This window comes from Microcaecilia unicolor, chromosome 9 (assembly GCF_901765095.1).
Source record: "Microcaecilia unicolor chromosome 9, aMicUni1.1, whole genome shotgun sequence".
Classification (NCBI taxonomy): Eukaryota; Metazoa; Chordata; class Amphibia; order Gymnophiona; family Siphonopidae; genus Microcaecilia; species Microcaecilia unicolor.
The window spans coordinates 96,022,487-96,041,995 of NC_044039.1; the positions used below are offsets into that span (position 1 = coordinate 96,022,487).

The 19,509-nt window shown below is 41.5% G+C and overlaps 1 protein-coding gene across 1 annotated transcript in view; it reads right to left on the reverse strand.

The window, feature by feature from the left end:
* LOC115477971 (inositol 1,4,5-trisphosphate receptor type 2-like) overlaps nucleotides 1–19,104 on the reverse strand; it is a 62,668-nt gene extending 43,564 nt beyond the window's left edge. Inside the window, exons 1-2 of the mRNA XM_030215140.1 lie at nucleotides 18,882–19,104; nucleotides 14,964–15,056 (exon numbers count right to left, since the gene is read on the reverse strand). Coding sequence (XP_030071000.1) covers nucleotides 14,964–15,056; nucleotides 18,882–18,921 — 133 coding nt within the window. The 5' untranslated portion in view covers nucleotides 18,922–19,104. The remainder of the gene's footprint in view (nucleotides 1–14,963; nucleotides 15,057–18,881) is intronic.
* Nucleotides 19,105–19,509: the final 405 nt, after the last annotated feature.

A 19,509-nucleotide genomic window follows, 5' to 3' on the forward strand; every position in this document is an offset into this window, starting at 1 on the left:
AATTTGTAACACTGCATATAACTTTTGGGATCACCCATGCCCCCTTTTGGGTTGTGCGTGAGATGCTTTATAGAATTGCACTTAGGCAGTTGTGCACGCAAATCCTAATAGGTGCCAATTAACGTCAATAATTGTAAGCGCTCAATTATTGCCATTAATTGGCGCATTAACCAATTACATTGTACACGCATCTCAGAATCATGCCCAAATTGAGCAACCTTTATAGAATCTGGGTAAAATGTACTCTTTAGATGCCATGCAATAATATACTCTCTTGTTCTTCCTAGTGGTTAAGTGTGGTGGGTTGAGATCCTGGGGAACTGGGTTTGATTCCCCCTGCAGCTCCATGTGACCCTGGGTAAGTTACTTAACCCTCCATTGCCCCTGGAATGGAGGAGTAGCCTAATGGTGTGTAATGGGCTGAGACCCTGAGGAACTGAGTTTGATTCCCACCACAGCTCTTTGTGACCTTTGGCAAGTCACTTAACCCTCCACTGCCCCATTGTGAGCCCATTTGGGACAAAAAGTACCTGTACAGATATTTGTGTGTGAACTGCTGGATTCCCATATGAAGGCTCGAGTGGTATATCATGTGTTAAATAATAATAATAATAATAATAAGTACCTCTCTCCTCATCTTTATTGTTTAGCCACCAAGAACTCACAACTCACAGTGAAGGATGTATAGGCTAAAAGCTGAAAAATGTGAAGATGCATTGCAAACAAAAATATTCCTGAGTATTCTACTAATTCTGTAAAACATTGGAATAAACCAGTAAAATGTGAGGTGTATGCACAAATATTAATCTACTTGAAAGTATAGAAATAAAAGTTAATGAATAAAATTAAAACAAAGATAATGTGAAGGGGCATAATCGAACGGAAACGTCTATCTCCATGGGCGTTTATCTCCGAGAACGGGTCCGTGAAGGGGCGGACCGAAGCGTATTTTCGAAAAACATGGACGTTTATCTTTTTTTGAGCTGGGCGTTTTTGTTTTTCAGCGATAATGGAAACCGAAAGCGCCCAGCTCAAAAACGAATAACTCCAAGACATTTATTCGTGGGAGGGGCCAGGATTCGTAGTGCACTGGTCCCCCTCACATGCCAGGACACCCACCGGGCACCCTAGGGGGCACTTTTACAAAAAAAAAAAAACAAAACAAGGTAAAACAGCTCCCAGGTGCATAGCACCCTTCCCTTGGGTGTTGAGCCCCCCCAAATTCCCCTCAAAACCCACTGCCCACAAGTCTACACCATTACTATAGCCCTAAGGGGTGAAGGGGGGCACCTACATGTGGGTACAGTGGGCTTGGGGGGCGGTTTGGAGGGCTCCCATTTACCAGCACAAGTGTAACAGGTCCCCTGGGGATGGGCCTGGATCAACCTGCCTGAAGTCCACTGCACCCCCTAATAACTGCTCCAGTGACCTGCATACTGCTGCCAGGGAGGTGGGTATGACATTTGAGGGTGAAAATAAAAAGTTGTGAAACGGCATATTTTGTGGTGGGAGGGGGTTTGTGACCACTGGGGGAGTCAGGGGAGGTCATCCCCGATTCCCTCCAGTGGTCATCTGGTCATTTAGGGCACTTTTTGGGGCCTTATTCGTGGAAAAACAGGGTCCAGGAAAAGTGCCCTAAATTCTCGCTAAAAACGCATATTTTTTTCCATTATCGGCGAAAGGCACCCATCTCTGATCGGTCGATAACCACGCCCCAGTTTCACCTTCACCATGCCTTCGACACGCCCCCATAAACTTTGTCCGCATCCGCGACGGAGTGCAGTTGAAAACGTCCAAATTCGGCTTTCGATTATACCGCTTTATTCGTTTTTGTGAGATAAACGTCTATCTCCCGATTTGGGTCACAATATAGGCGTTTTTCTATTTCGATTATAAGCAGGATAAGGTGATACCTTTTCATGGGACTAACTTTATACATTTAAAAAAAAAATTTGTATAAGAGTTTATTGAATTTGAGAAAGACAATTCAAATACAAACTGAATGCAGCAAAATACAAAAGAAGGTTGCATTCCTCTACAGACAAATTTGTGTTGCAAACAGCACTAATTCCATATAACATACTGTAAAAGCTCTCCCAGCACAGAGGTTAGATAACAAATTCTCCTATTATTTATAACAAGGTTTCCCCCCATTTAACCCCCCCTCCCTTCACTCATCCCCCTCTCATCCCATGACTCATCATGAACAGTGTGACACAAAAGGATCCCAAATAGCTTCCCACTTGGACAAAGTTTTATGACGTGCGGACCAAAGTCTCTCCATCTCACAGATATACCACAGCTTGTTTAACCACTAACTTTATACATTTTTTACTAACTTCTGGGAGCCAACATCCTTTTTCTCAGATTTTTATTATTATATTTTTTATTGTAGAAATAAAGGCTAACATTCTAGATAGCTTTAATCCAGCTCCCCATGCATTTCTTATGACAAGTGTCAACTTTACAACCCTCTTTTACCCCAGAAACTCACTCACCAATTTTAAAAAGTGGAAGCTTGACCTCTAGTGGTAATACCACAAGAGTACCACTAGGGATCAATTGGCACCATTTTGTTACTTGAATACTATTGGACTGGCGCAACTGGGGATTGCTCTTGACTCCTACTGTTGGACACCAGGTCCAAAGAGGAAGGGATCTCTTGAGAGAACTAGGGAGCTGTCCTCAGAGTGGGGCAGGGATCTCTCCATGGATAGAAAAGAGGTCATGGAGTGTCTATTGGAGGGACTGTGATTGCGGAGGGTGGGATGTCTTTTGCTGGACAGAGAATCGAGGGTGGATGTGACTGTGACAATTAGAAAACTACTGGCCCCTTTTAAGATGGTCCCTGAAGCATCAAGATACAGATTAGCAGCTCAATGCTTCTGAGAAGGAAAATAACACCAGGTCTAAGCTGGTGTAACCCAGGTCTCACCCGTGCACTAGTTATGGCCCTGGGCCACAAAACAGATCTTAGTTCAGTTTCACATTCACGGCCAATCTCCTCTCATATGTCAGTTCAAGCACATATGCAGTTGAGCTTGGAAGCAGGTCAATGGTCTGGAATAGCGATCCGGGGTTTGAGAGGCTAAATTCTCTCGCCAGTTCTGCATTAAATGGCAAAGTTCCCATGCTACTCCCTTAATTCATCTTAACGTCTACCTCTATTAGAATGATATGATAATCCTAGACCTAAGGGGCCTGAACAAATTTCTGGTTCGAGAAAAGTTCAGGATGGTTTCCCTGGGTACCCTTCTTCCCATGATTCAAGAGAACGATTGGCTATGCTCTCTGGACTTAAAGGATGCTTACACACACATTTTGATACTTCCAGCTCACAGGAAGTATCTTCGATTTCGGATGGGAACTCAGCACTTTCAGTACTGTGTGCTGCATTTTGGTCTGGCATCTGCGCCTTGAGTATTCACAAAGTGCCTAGCGGTAGTCGCAGCGTCGATACGCAGACTAGGAGTGCATGTGTTCTCTTATCTTGACGATTGGCTGGTGAAGAGCACCTTGAAGGCAGGCGCTCAGCTGTCCATGCGAATGTCTATTCAGGTGCTAGAACTACTTAGGTTCATGATCAATTACCCCGTCCCATCTCACTCCAGTCCAAAAGTTGGAATTCATTGGAGCCCTGTTGAACACAAAAGCAGTTCGAGCTTATCTTCCTGAGGCAGGGGCAGACAACATCCTGTCCCTGGTGTCCATAGCTTGAGCGTCTCATCAGGTCACAGCTCGGCAGATGTTGAGGCTTCTGGGGCACATGGCCTCCACAGTTCATGTGACTCCCATGGCACGCCAACAGATGAGATCAGCTCAATGGACCCTAGCTTCCCAGTGGTACCAAGCTACGGGGGTCTAGAGATGTAATTCAACTGTCCACCGACTCGAAATTCTGTGCAGTGGTGGACGATTCGATCCAATTTGACCTTGGGATGGCCATTCCGAATTCCTCATCCACAAAAAATGCTGACGACGGATGCATCTCTCCTGGGGTGGGGAGCTCATGTAGATGGGCTTCGCACTCAAGGAGCCTGGTCCTTTCAGGAAAAAGGTCTTCAGATCAATCTCCTGGAATTGTGAGCAATCTGGAACACTCTAAAGGCTTTCAGAGACCGGCTGTCCAACCAAATCATATTGATTCTGATAGTTACGGACGGGGAGAGGGATCTTGGAGTGATAGTATCTGGGGCTAGTTCTGGGCAAGACTTCTACGGTCTGTGTCCTGAAAATGGCAGCTACAAATCAAGGTAAGGTATACACAAGAAGTAGAACATATGAGTTTATCTTGTTGGGCAGACTAGATGGATCGTGCAGGTCTTTTTCTGCCGTCATCTACTATGTTACTATGTTACTATTATGGAGGCAATTTTTTTTTAAGTCTGCATATTTACAAAGTGAAGTGGTTTCCCTTTGAAAATTGCCTACAAGGTCCTCACAGATTTTTTCATCTGAAATTTATGTGGGGAGAAAATGACTGATACCTAGTATGTGTAGAGGTTAAAATCAAAATCTCTGCATGTCTTCCTCTACTAACTAGGGCTGGTGTAAGGAAATCCTGGGGCTCAGGGGGAAAAACTTGGGAAGGGACCCCAAAATCTAAGCTGTGTTCTCTTCTGGTCATAGCAAGCCTGGGGATCTCTGTGTTGTGCTGAGTAATTTTCAGACAGGCCATATTTACCCCCTGTAAAATGCTATTGGCCTTGGTATATGGCTTTTAAAATTGTCTTCCCCATTAATTTAAATTGGAGCAAAATTAAGTGAGTAGGAGGCATTGTTGCTTTAAATCAGGGTACCATACTGCAAACCTAGAGGGTTGCAAACCAGTCTGGTTTTCAGAACATCCTTAAATGGATATATATGAGAGAAATTTGCGTACAATGGAAGCCACATATGCAAACATGTATCATACATATTCATTCAGGATATCTTGAAAACCTGATCAGTTTTTGGTCCTTCAGAATTACAGGTGATATCTCTGCAATCTTGCAGTCAGAGTTTCAGAATAAATGGAATGATTTCATTGATACACATTTTCCTCTAAAATATCTGGGCCACCAAAGTTTACAGGTACAAAGTACGTGTGTTCATATTTTTAGCCACTAAGGGCCAGATTCTATATATGGCGCCCAAAAAACTGCATGGAAAATGCCTAAAAAACTGCATGGAAAACATTTCCGCCTAAGCGAATTCTATAAGAGGAGCCTAGATTTAGGCGCTATATATAGAATACACTTTATTGCTATCCTACCACCTAAAACTATGTGCCTCCATTTACACCAACAAAAACGTGGCGTAAATCCTAGTGCACAGAGGGCCATATTCTGTGCATAAATTTTAGAATGCTCACTTCCACGACCATTTCGCTGCCCATAACCACACCCCTTTTTACCTGTGTGCATTAGAATTTAGGCGCAGTGCGTTACAGAATATGCTTGGATTTCAGTGCGGAATACTAGGCGCACTATATAGAATCAAGGGGTAAGGGGGGGGGAATTCAATAAATGATGCTCAAAGTTAGGCACCAGGATTATCTGCGCTAAACTGGTGTTCTGTAAAGGATGCTCTGCAGAGAGCGCCTTCTACAGAATAGTAGCTTAGTGTGTATTATCATGCCAAACATTTCGCAACCTGATACAATCAATGGTACTAAGCCATGTAGACTACTGCAATGGAATTTATGCGGGATGCAAAGAACAAACCTTAAAGAAACTTCAGACCGCTCAAAACACGGCAGCTAGGCTTATCTTCGGAAAAACACGATTTGAAAGTGCAAAACCCCTTCACGAAAACTACACTGGCTCCCAATCAAAGAACGCATTGCTTTCAAAATCTGCACTCTGGTTCACAAAATTATCTACAGTGAAGCTCTGGGATACATGACAGACTTGATCGACCTACCAACTAGAAACACATCTGTACCTAAATCTGCACTACCCAAGCTGCAAAGGACTCAAATACAAATCAACTTACGTGCCCAGTTTTTCCTACATAAGCACATAACTGTGGAACGCATTACCAAAAACCTTGAAAACTATGAACGACCATCTAAACTTCCGGAAAACACTAAAAACTAACCTGTTTAAAAAGGCATACCCTACCGATCCAACATAAATGCCTGATCTCTGCAACACAAAAAAACTAAAGAACGTAAAGGACATAACACAACTCTTCCGTTGTACGATTCCCTACTGTGGGAATTTGTTTACACCGGAGTCTGTAACGCCTCTCCAGTACTATTAAGTCACATTGAGCCTACAAATAGGTGGGAAAATGTGGGATATAAATGTAGCAAATAATAAATATCTCCTAGATTCTATATATTGTGCTGAGATTTCCATGCGGAAATAGAAGCATATTCCGTAACAATGTGCAGAAGCTAATTAGTTAATAAGCTAATCAGCACTAATTGGCACTGATTAGAATTTACATGAACTACTTGCTAAGCGTATTCTGTAATATGGTACACATAAATTCTAAGTCACATAGTTGAAAAGGGGGCACGGTTGTGGGTGTGGAATGGGCGGGTCGTAGGCGTATCTAAAATCTATGCACATTGCTCTAGAATACACCCACTCTGTGTCTAATTTAGGCACTGGGATTTACACCAGGTTTTACTTGGTGTAATTGGTTGCAACTAAATTTAGTCGCATGGACTGGCGCTTGGCGTATTCTATAAAACACATGGAAATTTAAGTTTATTCTATAAAATATGCCTACATTAAGGCGTACTTTATAGAATACGCTTTATGTCGGTGCTGACTTTTTTGGCATGGTATACAGAATCTAGTCTTATGCTCCTATCTTTGGGTGCCAACACACCTGCCAAAGGCTGCTGTAAAGCCTGGCGCCTGGAGCCCAAGTTATGGCAGTTAGGCATGCAAATGCAGGTATTCTATAACAATGTACTTAAATTCTGGGAACAGTCCTGACCCGTCCACACCTCTCCCATGGCCACGTCCCTTTGGAGTTACACGCTATGAAATTTAGGCATGCATGTTATAAAATAGGGTGTACAGCAGATCCGTGGAAAACTCCTTATTATTGCCAATTAAGTGCTTCTTAACACCAATTATTGATTGTCAGCACCTAATTAGTTTACCTGTAGGTCTGTAATCCATGCCCAAATTTGGGTAACCTTTATAGAATTCTGCGGTAAGTTGAGGGAAACGTTTAGAGCACTCTGCTTAGTTACCTAGGTATATACAGTCCTTGGAAACTATCCTCAAACTTCTTTCTATATACTCTCAGAGGCATCAAGGAAAGCTAAACATAATTTTGTGTTGCTTCTTTCATCTGTAAAGTAACATGATACTTAAAAACCTTTCTTATATACCCTGGACACAACTGCCTGAAAACGTTTACTCTTTGGGGCAGTAAGTAAATGGGCAATTCTTGCCATTTTTGATCGTACTAAAGGGAGCATTTAGACTTACATAATATGAACACCAATCAGCCCCAGAAAAAAAGCAGAAAAACAGGGGACAACAAGCTAGCAATGGGAAAATAGCCAAATGCTAGCAAGCTGAGCTCTATGTGGTTCTGTCAGGATGGCTTGAGTCAGAAGCATAAATAAGTACTTGTAAATGGGAAATAAACAAAATTTCTCATTTTATTTATTTTTTCCTTTTTAAAATGAAACAAAAGAAAACAAAGTAAGTTTCATGTAGAAAAAAATAAAAAATTATGCTGCCATCACTAAAGAAGAAACATCGTATAAGTTTCAACGAGAGGTTTACATTAGTGGGCCTTCCCCAATCTTCTCTTCAGGTTTCTTCCTAAGGCAGAAAAAGTAGATTTGTTGGCCAGAGGAAAAAAAAAAAAAAAAGTTACACGAAACTGCATTTGCCTCCACATTCACATAACCCAACAAGTAAATGTGACGGCCCATTTTACATACAACACTGAGATCAGAATTGAGACATCCAGGTTGGGATATAGACTGTTCCAGTGGTATTATAGAAAGAGCACTGCTGAATGTGGAGCCTTTGTGTAAATTATTTATAAGGGCATGCAGGCGTGCACATGTATTTGTGTGTGCATGCTATGGGAGCAGCCATTTTACAAATATACCCATTGGAAAAATGAATGGAATGAACTTGACAATTTCCATGGTGTGATGCTGATTTCATGACTTAAATATGTAAGGACACCACTTCAATATCTGACAGTCTTATTTTACAAACCTAGACATGTAAGTGCCACCCATTAACTGCAGTAGGGCCCATTTTATTCCTATGGGCCCAGCTGCACATAATTTGAGCTAATCTTTAGTAAAAAAAAACCTCAATTCCTATGGGTTTCCTCTCATTTGCTGTGCGGGAATTGCTAGCGCGGCTTTGCAAAAGAGGCCCCATGTTAACAAGTGTATCATGCCAAAACACCTAAAGTGAAAACCTTTGAATTTAACTTGCAGTAGGTTTTACACTTGATTCAGATAAGCAGTTTTTTATCCAACAAAAAAATAATAGTGAAGACTTTCATTCAAACTCTGTAATAGGCAGACATGGCCAAAAAGTCTGCTTTGTAGGATGTCAACAATAATATATTTGATTAAATTTAATATAAGATATGGATAATTTTCATGTTATAAACATTCATCCAATAGCGATCCAATCCAATAATTATCCTAAAAGCCAGGCTTGTTTGTGGCCCTCAAGCACCAAAGACCAATATGCTTCCACTAAAATACACAAAAATAATCAAATCAATATTTAGAGCCCTATATACAAAGGCACGTTAGCGTTTTTAGTGTGCGCTAACCATGTAGACGCCCATAGGAATATTATAGGCATCTACATGGTTGGTGACCACTAAAAATGCTAGTGCTTCTTTGTAAACACCCGTGCCCGGGTGCAGGCTACGCATGGTGAGTGCAGCATGGAGGGCTCGAACCAGTTGAGTTGAGACGTCTGACGAGATCCGCTGCCACCCCAAAAAGCGAGGAGAGGCAAACGAACCTCTCCCTGTGGGGTGCTAGCGAGAGAGCTGAGGGTGTGTGGCCGATTACGCCCCAGTCTGCCCCGCGCCTGCCCTGGCCCATCATCCCACCCCTATTCCAGCCACCAGAACCGCGGCAGTGAGTGGCTGACAGGCAGTGGACAGCAGCTGAACAGAGGCGGCCTGCCCTCCCGAATCAGCCGCTCCATCCCCAGGAACTGTGGTGGAAAGCAACCGACGAACAGCGGGCGATAGCGGCGTGGAGGCAGCCTGCTCACCAGACTCGACAACTCCATCCACCAGAGCCGTGGCCGAGAGCGGCTGAAGAGCGGCGGGAGGCGACGGAGCGGAGGCGACCTGTCTCCCCAATTCGGTCGCCCATCCGGGACCACAGAACGAACAACGGCCGGCTATCGGGGCAAAGATGGTCTGCTCCTCCGCCTTCAGCCCCAGCTTGCCCGCCCAGTCAGAGTGCCGATCAGCCAGGTAAAGGACGTGGGGAGACCCCATGAGCACACTGTGTGCCAGGCACTGCCATTTAAAAGTGTTAGACTTACAGATGGTCAAACAATAAAGAACGACAACGTTGATGCAGCATGCATAGGCTCACTTGCTATGTTTTGAGGGAACACCAATGACGGCTGCATGGGACAGTGGAAACAGAAACTAATAAAATAGCTTCCTTACTTATAATGGTCTAACTAGGCTCACTTCCACGACAATCTACTATACCTCCTTCAATACTCGCAAGCTTACAGGTTTACTGCTGTGCTTTGAGTGAATGCCAATGATGGCTGCACGGGGCACTGGAAACAGAGATTAACCATATGACTTCCTTGCTTACAATGGACTAGTTAGGTTCACTTCCACTCCAGTCTATTAAACCCCTTCAAGATTCGTCAGGCGCACGATGGAGACCTCGCAACTCGCCAATGATGGCTGCACGGGGCACTGTAAACAGAGATTAAACCATATGGCTTCCTTGTTTACAACGGACTAGTTAGGTTCACTTCCACTCCAGTCTATTAAACCCCTTCAAGATTCGTCAGGCGCACGATGGAGACCTCGCAACTTTTAAGAAGGACAAGACTGTTACGTAAATACAAGGTTCCATGAGAATAATCTTTAACATTGAATACAGCAACAATCTTCTTCTAAAATTTTACTGATATGATACCATAATGACCACCACCAAACTGCTCCTTGCAATCTACTCCTTATCCCTGATCCACCTAACAATGACCATCCCACTCGCAGAAATCAACAATATACCCATACTAATCAACAACCGAACAAGGATCAGACACACCACATCACACCAAACCGACATAAACCAAAATAAAGGAGAAGAACCAACAAGTGTATAACCTCAACAAAATGAAAAGATAGATCATAAAAAATCCACACAAACTAAGAAACGACAACTAACACATAACACCGAACGTAGAAAAACCATACCAAAAACTTCAAATAGGCTACGTCAACGCCAGATCTGTAGTAAACAAAACAACAAGAATAACAGACTGGATCACGTCAGCGAAACTTTATCTACTCTTCTTCTCTGAAACATGGATCCATTATCAGAAGGACCCTATCATCTTAAACCTATGTCCTCCAGGATACAAAGAGGCATATTTTCAAAGCACTTTGGGAGGCTAAGTTCCATAGGTTTCTATGGAACTTTGGGAGGCTAAGTGCTTTGAAAATATGCCTCAAAATCACTCACTGAACCAGAAAAAAAAAAAAGAGGAGGGGGCATCGCACTCATCTACCGATCTCACCTCATGATTGAAACCACTGCAGAATCTATAACAACCCACCTCGAAATAGCCTCAACCAGAATCTAGCATAAAACCCTGCTTGACCACCTAAATTGCGTCCTATTCTACAGACCACCATGTAACTGGAACGAAAGCCAGGCGGACTTCATAGACTTTGTTTCAAATACTGTATATGTGTGTATCTAACTCCAATACACTAGTATTAGGAGACATTAACCTTCACCTTGAAGACCCAAACTCTACCAATGCACGATATTGCAAGGACTTCCTTCATCTATGTAACCTTACATGGCCACACATGCAAACAACCCACGCGAAGGGTCACACACTCGACCTCATCTCATACAAACTGTCCAATGATCAGAACCTAACCATAACACAAACTAGATGGACAGAAACACCATGGACTGACTATTACAAGCTAAACCTATCCCTAAAATGGCAAAAAAGGGGCTCTCTCCACACACAAGAACACACAACTTATACCACGAGAGGCCAAATAGACCCAGTTACTTTCTGGCAAAAGATATACAACAAAGACTGGACAGCACAAAAGGAATCCATATATTACCTCTCAGAATGGGACAAAAGATGCAGACACACACTAGACGAAATAGCACCCTTACAAATAAGAACTTCATGTAGACATAACTCAACACCGTGGTTCAACGAAGAACTGAAAAAACTAAAAACACAATCTAGGAAACTGGAACGCGCATGGAAAAAAACCAAAAGACGAGCACACACTCAACGCATGGAAACAACTACAAAGGAAATACAAATACGCAATAAGACAGAACAAAAGGTCGTACTACAAAACTAAAATTGGGCCGGACTACAAAAACACGAAGAAACTATACCATTTCGTGAACAAACTACTAGACACAACGCCGGTCACCACAACCAACACTGACATTCCATCTGCAGACAACCTTGCTAAATATTTCAATGAAAAAATCGTAAACCTACACAAAACCCTACCTCAGAAAAACATGGACATAGAAAACTTCATTAATGGTCTAGACCCAACCCCTGGTGAATACCTGCTGACCGAATATGGTCCAATTTTGCCCTCCTCAGCACCGACACAATTACCCAAGCGATAAAAAAATAATTCAACAGCCATTGACAACTGGATACCTGCCCCAGCTACCTAATACGATCTGCCCCCCACCGCTTCATAATAGGTCTTACATCCCACTTAAACTTCATGTTTCAACAGGGTATCTACCCTAAAGAAAAAGGCAACATCCTGCTCACCCCAATACCAAAAGACACCAAGAAAAAAAACAAACGACATTACCAACTACCGCCCAGTAGCATCTATCCCATTAGTAGTCAAACTAATAGAAGGACTGGTGACCAAACAACTCAATGACTACATACACAAATTCATTATACTACATGAGTCACAATCAGGATTTCGACCCCTACACAGCACCGAAACAGTACTACTCACTCTCCTAAACAAATTCAAGCAGGAAATAGCAATAGGCAAGAGCATTCTCCTCCTTCAATTTGACATGTCAACTGCGTTCGACATGGTTAACCATAACATATTGCTAAGACTCCTAGAATACTTCGGAATCAGTGGTGGCACTCTCAATTGGATTAAGGGTTTCCTAACCACAAGAATGTATCAAGTGAAATAAAAAACAAACATATCGTCACCATCGAAACCAGGCTGCGGAGTACCGCAAGGATCACTTCTATCACCGATCCTTTTCAACCTCATGACTCCACTAGCCAAGACCTTATCCACCCAAGGCCTTAACCCATTTACCTACGCTGATGATGTCACATTATACATCCCCTTCAAACATGATCTGGCAGAAATCACCAACGAAATCAAGCTAAGCTTAAACATCATGAACTCATAGGCAAATGCATTCCAACTAAAACTCAACACTGAAAAAACACACTGTCTCATCATCTCATTCCAATACAATACATACAAACCCACAAACATTAACACCCCAGGATACATCCTCCCTATCTCAGACAGTCTAAAAATTCTCGGAGTAACAATTGACCGTAACCTACCACTAGAGATCCAAGCGAATTCCACCTTAAAGAAAATGTTTTTCTCAATGTGGAAACTCAAACGTGTGAAACCATTCTTCCCGAGGGAAATATTTCATAACATGGTACAGTCAATGGTATTAAGCCACGCAGATTACTGTAATGGAATCTATGCAGGATGCAAGGATCAAATCATAAAGAAACTCCAGACTGCCCAAAACACAGCAGCCAGGCTTGTATTTGGAAAAGCACGTTTTGACAGCGCCAAACCACTCCGAGAAAAATTGCATTGGCTACCAATCAAAGAACGTATCACTTTCAAAATCTGCACAACTGTCCATAAAGTTATCTAAGGCACCGGGATACATGACAGACCTTATCGACCTGCCAACCAGAAACACCACAAAATCTGCACGATCATACCTAAACCTCCACTACCCAAGCAGCAAAGGACTCAAATATAAATCCACCTATGCATCCAGCTTTTCCTACCTAAGAACACAACTATGGAACACATTACCAAAAGCAGTAAAAACTACGCCCAACCATTTTTCAGAAAGCACTAAAGACAGACCTGTTCAGAAGAGCATACCCCACCGACTTAACATAAAAATACCTGGACACTTGCAATACAATGTAACCAAAGACCGTAACAGACATTACCAGACTCTTCTTCCCCTTTTCCCTCCCTAAGTTCCCCCCAATTGTACCTACTATACATGTACCTCATTCTACCACAATATCACTTTGCATTCATTCATACTATGTATTTGTTCAGACCGTAATCGGCTAACACCGTTAACGGTTATATGTAAGCCACATTGAGCCTGCAAAAAGGTGGGAAAATGTGGGATACAAATGTAACAAATAATAATAATAATAAACACTGCACTTAAACTCCAGGGTCTGTGTTTCTTTTAAACTCTAGCCATGGCATTTCAAATATTCCCAGATATTCAATGCCAGTCCCTATTTTATTAAAAAAATTCTATTTCGCACAATCTGAAATTCTTGGCAATAACAAAATATAAGTATATAATCAGAGTTCTGAAACAGATAGTACAAGATTAAAAGACATCACATTAAGCAAACGTATAGCAGAAGTTATAAATATCACACAAAACAAAAATACAATTTAAGGGCAGACTTCTACGGCCTGTGCCCTGAGAATGGCAAGGACAAATCAAACTCAGATATACATATAAAGTATCACATACCATGTACAATGAGTTCATCTTGTTGGACAGACTGGATAGACCGTACAGATTTTTATCTGCCATCATTTACTATGTTACTATACTTGAGTTTCTAGATAAGCAATGCTGATTATCTAGACAAACCACTAAAGATATTCAGACAATGGCAATCTTCAGTGCCACTATCCAGACATCAATTGCCTGTCCTAAATTGTCCAGATAGTTATGTGGATAGCAGTGCTGAATATTGTGGCTACTTGAATAATTTCTCACTTTCCCACCATACTGCCTCATGATAGCACTGGGGAGGTGTATAATGATTTTCAGTGGCACTAGTCAGATAATGCCGCTGAAAATCAATGGATAGGCCCAGTTAGTGGCACTTATCTGGAAAGCAACTGCTGTTATCTGTATAAATGCCTTTGAATATCATGTCAAATAAATACAAATGTGATTGGTACAGATACGTTTTGACAAAATGTAGCTAAAGTAAAGTAAGTTTCTCTTTAAATTGTGTTCCACTATTATTTTTGTTACACACTTTTACAGTGTGTCCAGGGAAAAATATGACTAAAAATGAACTACTGTAATGGAATAAATTGTTGCAAAGCTACATCGTTCTATAGTGGCTTTCAGGTCAAATTAAAATAGCAATAACAGAGGAGCAAAAATGTTTTCACTTTTGAGAATTTATGTATAATGATACAGTTGCACTATTACAATCATATACAGGATAGTCACAAATATGTACTAGAGGTAAAGCATGATGTGAGACTGAGTTCCAAACCTAAAACAGAGAACCAAAAAGGATTTTTTTCCCCAAAGACAGTACTGTAGAAAGGATGATACATTGCAGAGAGATGATAAGCAGCATGATGTAGACCTATGAGGAAATGAGGTGCAGCTAACATCACGCATCACTTTCCTGGGAAGATCAGTCTTCATGATGGTGCACAGATAAATAGGATAAGATAATGCTATAATGTCAAGATTTTAATTTATTAATATGTTGGCAACTAACCTGCAGTAGCAGCTAATATTGTGGTAGAACAATTCTCTTTTTCGCATGTTCCCATCATTGCGGTTAGTGTGGTGGTAGGAATGTTACTGTTGCCTATCGAGATAAAAAGCAGAGCAGTTTAGATTAGATCATACACACACTTTTTTGCAAAATGGGGCTTCACCTGTGGCATGTTTCTCCAGTTACACTTAACTGGCCAATGATGAAAATTAGGGCCTAAGGGGCCCTTTTACTAATCTGCGTAGGCGCCCATGCGCGCCGAACGCTCGCCAAATTGGAGTTACCGCCCGGTTACTGCATGGCCTTTGCGGTAATTTCAATTTTGGCGCATGTCTGAAAAGTATTTTTTATTTTCTGGCATGCATAATGGAAGCATACCAAGTGGCATTTGATGCGCATAGGTCATTACCGCTCAGATTCTTTACTGCTAGGTCAATGGCTGGCGGTAAGGTCTCAGACCCAAAATGGACGCGCAGCAATTTTGATTTTGCCGCACGTCCCTTTTAGGCAAAAAAGAGGCCTTTTTTACAGGCACGCTAAAAAATGGATCAGCGCGCCCCCAAACCCTGCACCTACACTACAGCAAGCCATTTTTCAGCGCGCCTTTGTAAAAGGACCCCTAAGAGCGTAATTTTAAAAGACACTTCTGAAACATACTGTATACATTAATTGGTGTTTATAAAATTTTAGCATACACTTTTACCCTAAGTTAGCAGCGGTGTTCCTGGGTGGAGCTGTGACAGAATTGTAACTTATGCATGTATGTTAGAGAATGCAAGCAGAAGCATATAAAAATGGTCAGCACATTTGTGCAAGATCCAGGGAAGATGTAACTCTGTGTTGGCTTTCCCCCTTATTTGTAAGGGTAGATATATCCATTTCTGCCACACAAGGTAAGTGTCCTCTAACAGGCTATCTCTTCTCTGAAAAAATGCAAGAAACTGAAAAAAAAAGTTTATTCTCTTCTACCTCTCCCCCCTCCCCTCATGTTGATGGTCCTTTTTCCCCCTTGTTTCTAAACTTTAAAATATGGATCCACATGACCATAGCCCCTTTCATTCCTTTTCTCTGATCTTTCGATATGTAATAAATGGCTCCATGCTGCCATGGTCACTTTTCCTCCTTCCAGCTGTAGTTATCAAAACAGGATCAATATAGAAGAATTCCTCCTTCCTCCCAAAAAGGAAAATGATGTTAGGGATCTTCTGCCAAAAAAAAAAAAAAAACCCACATTTTTTTTTTAGTTTTAAAGGGTTGGGGGCGGGGGCTGAGAATGAGGCTACCAGCCCACAAGGTGTTTGTCTTTAATTGCACAGGATTAAAAGGGAACTTGGCTGGATAAATTTGTGGCCATCTCTGGGAAAAGGTGACTAAAATAGAAGATCCAAAATGTTGAGAATGGCTGACATTTTATGTCATGGGTCCATAAGCAGTCTGTAAAAGAAACCTGTTTGAACTTCTGTAACTTTTTTTTTATTTTTCACATAAAAGGATGGGGTTTGAACTACTGTATTACAAATGGTTTGTTGTAATAGAATTCATTATAACCTCATTTTTTCTTTCTGGAAACTTTAGTCAACTTTTCCCAGAAATGGTCATATTTAGGACTGCTGTTGCAGATCCTAAATTTGGCTAGCCAAGTTGGGTGGCTAGTTGAAAATCAGTACTAGCCACTTATGCTTCTGCTCCCACCCAAACCTTGCCCTCAAATCTACCCAGACTGGACCATCTAAACTGAGTTGCCTAGTGAAATTTAAGTACCTAAAGTTAGTCATTAAGGCTATTATTTTAGAAGCCAGATGCAAGATTTCCACTTGGAAAGGCTGGCATTTGAAAGTACAAGCACCATACATGTGGAAATCACAATTTTAGAACAATTATGATCTATCTGTGGATGCGCTGGTCATGTCAAGATATCCATATTTAGAAAGAAGTGTGTTGGGGATGTAGCATGGGCTGCTTTGAGGTCTACACATTTATTACACGTTCTGCAAAGCTTCTATTCATCAAGATTAGATGAATGACACAGGGACCCAGGGTAATAGGGATGGGGACAGAGCCTGTGGGATGGGGACAAACTTTATCCCCTTGTTATTCTCTACTTTGAAGGCTGTTAATAAATTGGACAGTTACTTATGTTCGAGTGATGCAGACGATGGTGTTTTCATTTTTTGGAAAAACAATCAAAAGTGCTGGCCACAACTGGCAAAATTTGCATGGGGGATCATGTGCATTCCTGCTATCAGCACATCTTCTGCAAAGACATTTTCTATTTCAGAAAAGACTGTGGAAGGCAGGAGACCTAGATTGAATCCTGGGATTGTTGATGATGACTTATTCATCCACAGATTAAAAGATCATTAACAATGCCTCTTAGGGCATAATTCTCTCCCACTAGGGCATATAGAGCAGGTTGTATTTTGTACCCCTAGATATTTTAACAGGGAGGATTACGGTTCCTTGGGGTAGAAGAAGTCAGCTATTCTTGGGTTGGAAGGGTAGAGGGACAGGGGTAGGTTATTATAGTTGCTCGTTGTTAATATTGTTTTCTATTTGTGATTTGTAAACAACAGTTGCACCGAATATTGTTCCTTTTTATATTTTAATTTAAAAAATGTAATATAACATCACAAGTGTCCGAGGTTTTTGCAGATGAGGCAGGGACGGGATGGAGACAGAGACAAGGGTGGTGAGGATGGGACGGGGAGGGGGACGGGGACATGATGGGGACAGAGTCCATGGGACAGGGACAAACTTTGTCATTCTCTAATCTAAATGTCTGTATGTGCTTTGGCTATAAATCATGCACAAAAGCTGACCTCATTTGGTTTTCTGGACCTAGTGCTTGTTTTGGTAGTTCCTAGATGAGATCTGGGGGTGGTCTGAATGCCTGATTTCCATCTGTTTCTACATAAGTATGTCCTTGGCTACCTTTCATTTCCTTGCTCTGTTTTCACACCTCCTCATCACCTTTGCAGGTCCATCATTCAAACATCCTGTGTCTCCCCTCCCCCCCCCAACCAGGCTCCCATTGCATGGCACCTTGCCATGTGTGTGTGTGTGTAAATACATAGTTTTTTTGTGTGTGTGCCTGTGTTCCTGATTGCCCATTAGTATCACAATAAAGTGTCTCTGAGTGATAGATAGCAGTCTTACCAAAGAAGAACCTGCTGAGGCACTACTCATATAAGGCTGCTTTCTCCTGGCCCATCTACTACTACTTAACATTTCTAGAGCGCTACTAGGGTTACGCAGCGCTGTACATCTCTGGCCAAAATGAAATTTGCCTAAGTGCATTCTATAAAGTACGCCGTAATTTAGGTATACTTTATAGACTATGCCTAAATTTCTGTGTGGTTTATAGAATATGGTACACACCGGTTCATGTGACTAAATTTAGTTGCAGGCAATTACGCCAAATAAAACCTGGTGTAAATGCCGACCACTAAATTAGGTGTGGTCAGGGAGTATTCTATAGCAATGCGCATAGATTCTAAAAATGCCCATGACCTGCCCATTCCACACCCACGGCCATGCCCCCTTTTCAACTATGCGACTTACAATTTACGTGCAGCACGTTATAGAATACGCTTAGGCAGTTGTGTGTAAATTCTAATTAATGCCAATTAGTGTCAATAATTGTTTGTTAATTGGCAATTATCAGCGCTGGTTGGCATGTTAACCAATTAGGTTATGTGCACTGTTATAGAATACACTTTGATTTCCATGCAGACATTTCTGTGCAATATATAGAATCTGGAGGTATACGGCTTAATGATATACCACCACATAAATGAACATGGTTTAAGCTACTAAAACTCAAGGAGAAGTGGTATTTGAATCTTCTCTGCTGTAATCCACTTGGCAAATGTTGGTTATTTTTTTTATGCAAAGCTAACTTTATATTAAAGGCTATACCTATATCTGATGTCCTATTTTTCAGTCTGTCCACCTCCATGGTAAAGTCATCCTTCAAGAATAGGAATCCAATAATAGAGAACAGGTACACCAGGATAAGGGCTAGCACTGCCGTCAGAATAATGGAGCGACCATTTCGTGTCACACTCTTTATAACATTTAACAATGTCTCTTCTCTGTATACCAGGTCAAAGAGCTAAAAGGAATACAAGATTAAGTGAATTCATTTATAATGCTGTATGAAAAGCAATGTTATAATACTATGTTAGACAAGTACCCATTCAGAAATTGTAAAATATAATGTGAATTTTAATGGTAGAACATCTGCAGTGCCCTCAGACCCCACATTTTCTAAGTATTCAATGGTCTGTGAGCCCCCACAAGACAGTTCAATTGATGAAGCGAGCCCCCATGTATCAAATTCTCAAAAAGAATATTATTTGTGTAAAAACAGGAAGGTCAATTATGGAAAGACTTGGTTAAGGATATGGGGAGGTGTCACATCATATGATTTCCTTTTAGAACAGCTAGAAAACAGTTCATTCAGTTAAGGTCACTAAGGTCCTCCCAAGAAATATCCTTAACTACGCCTTTTCCAAAGGAAATCATATGATGTGACACCCACCAA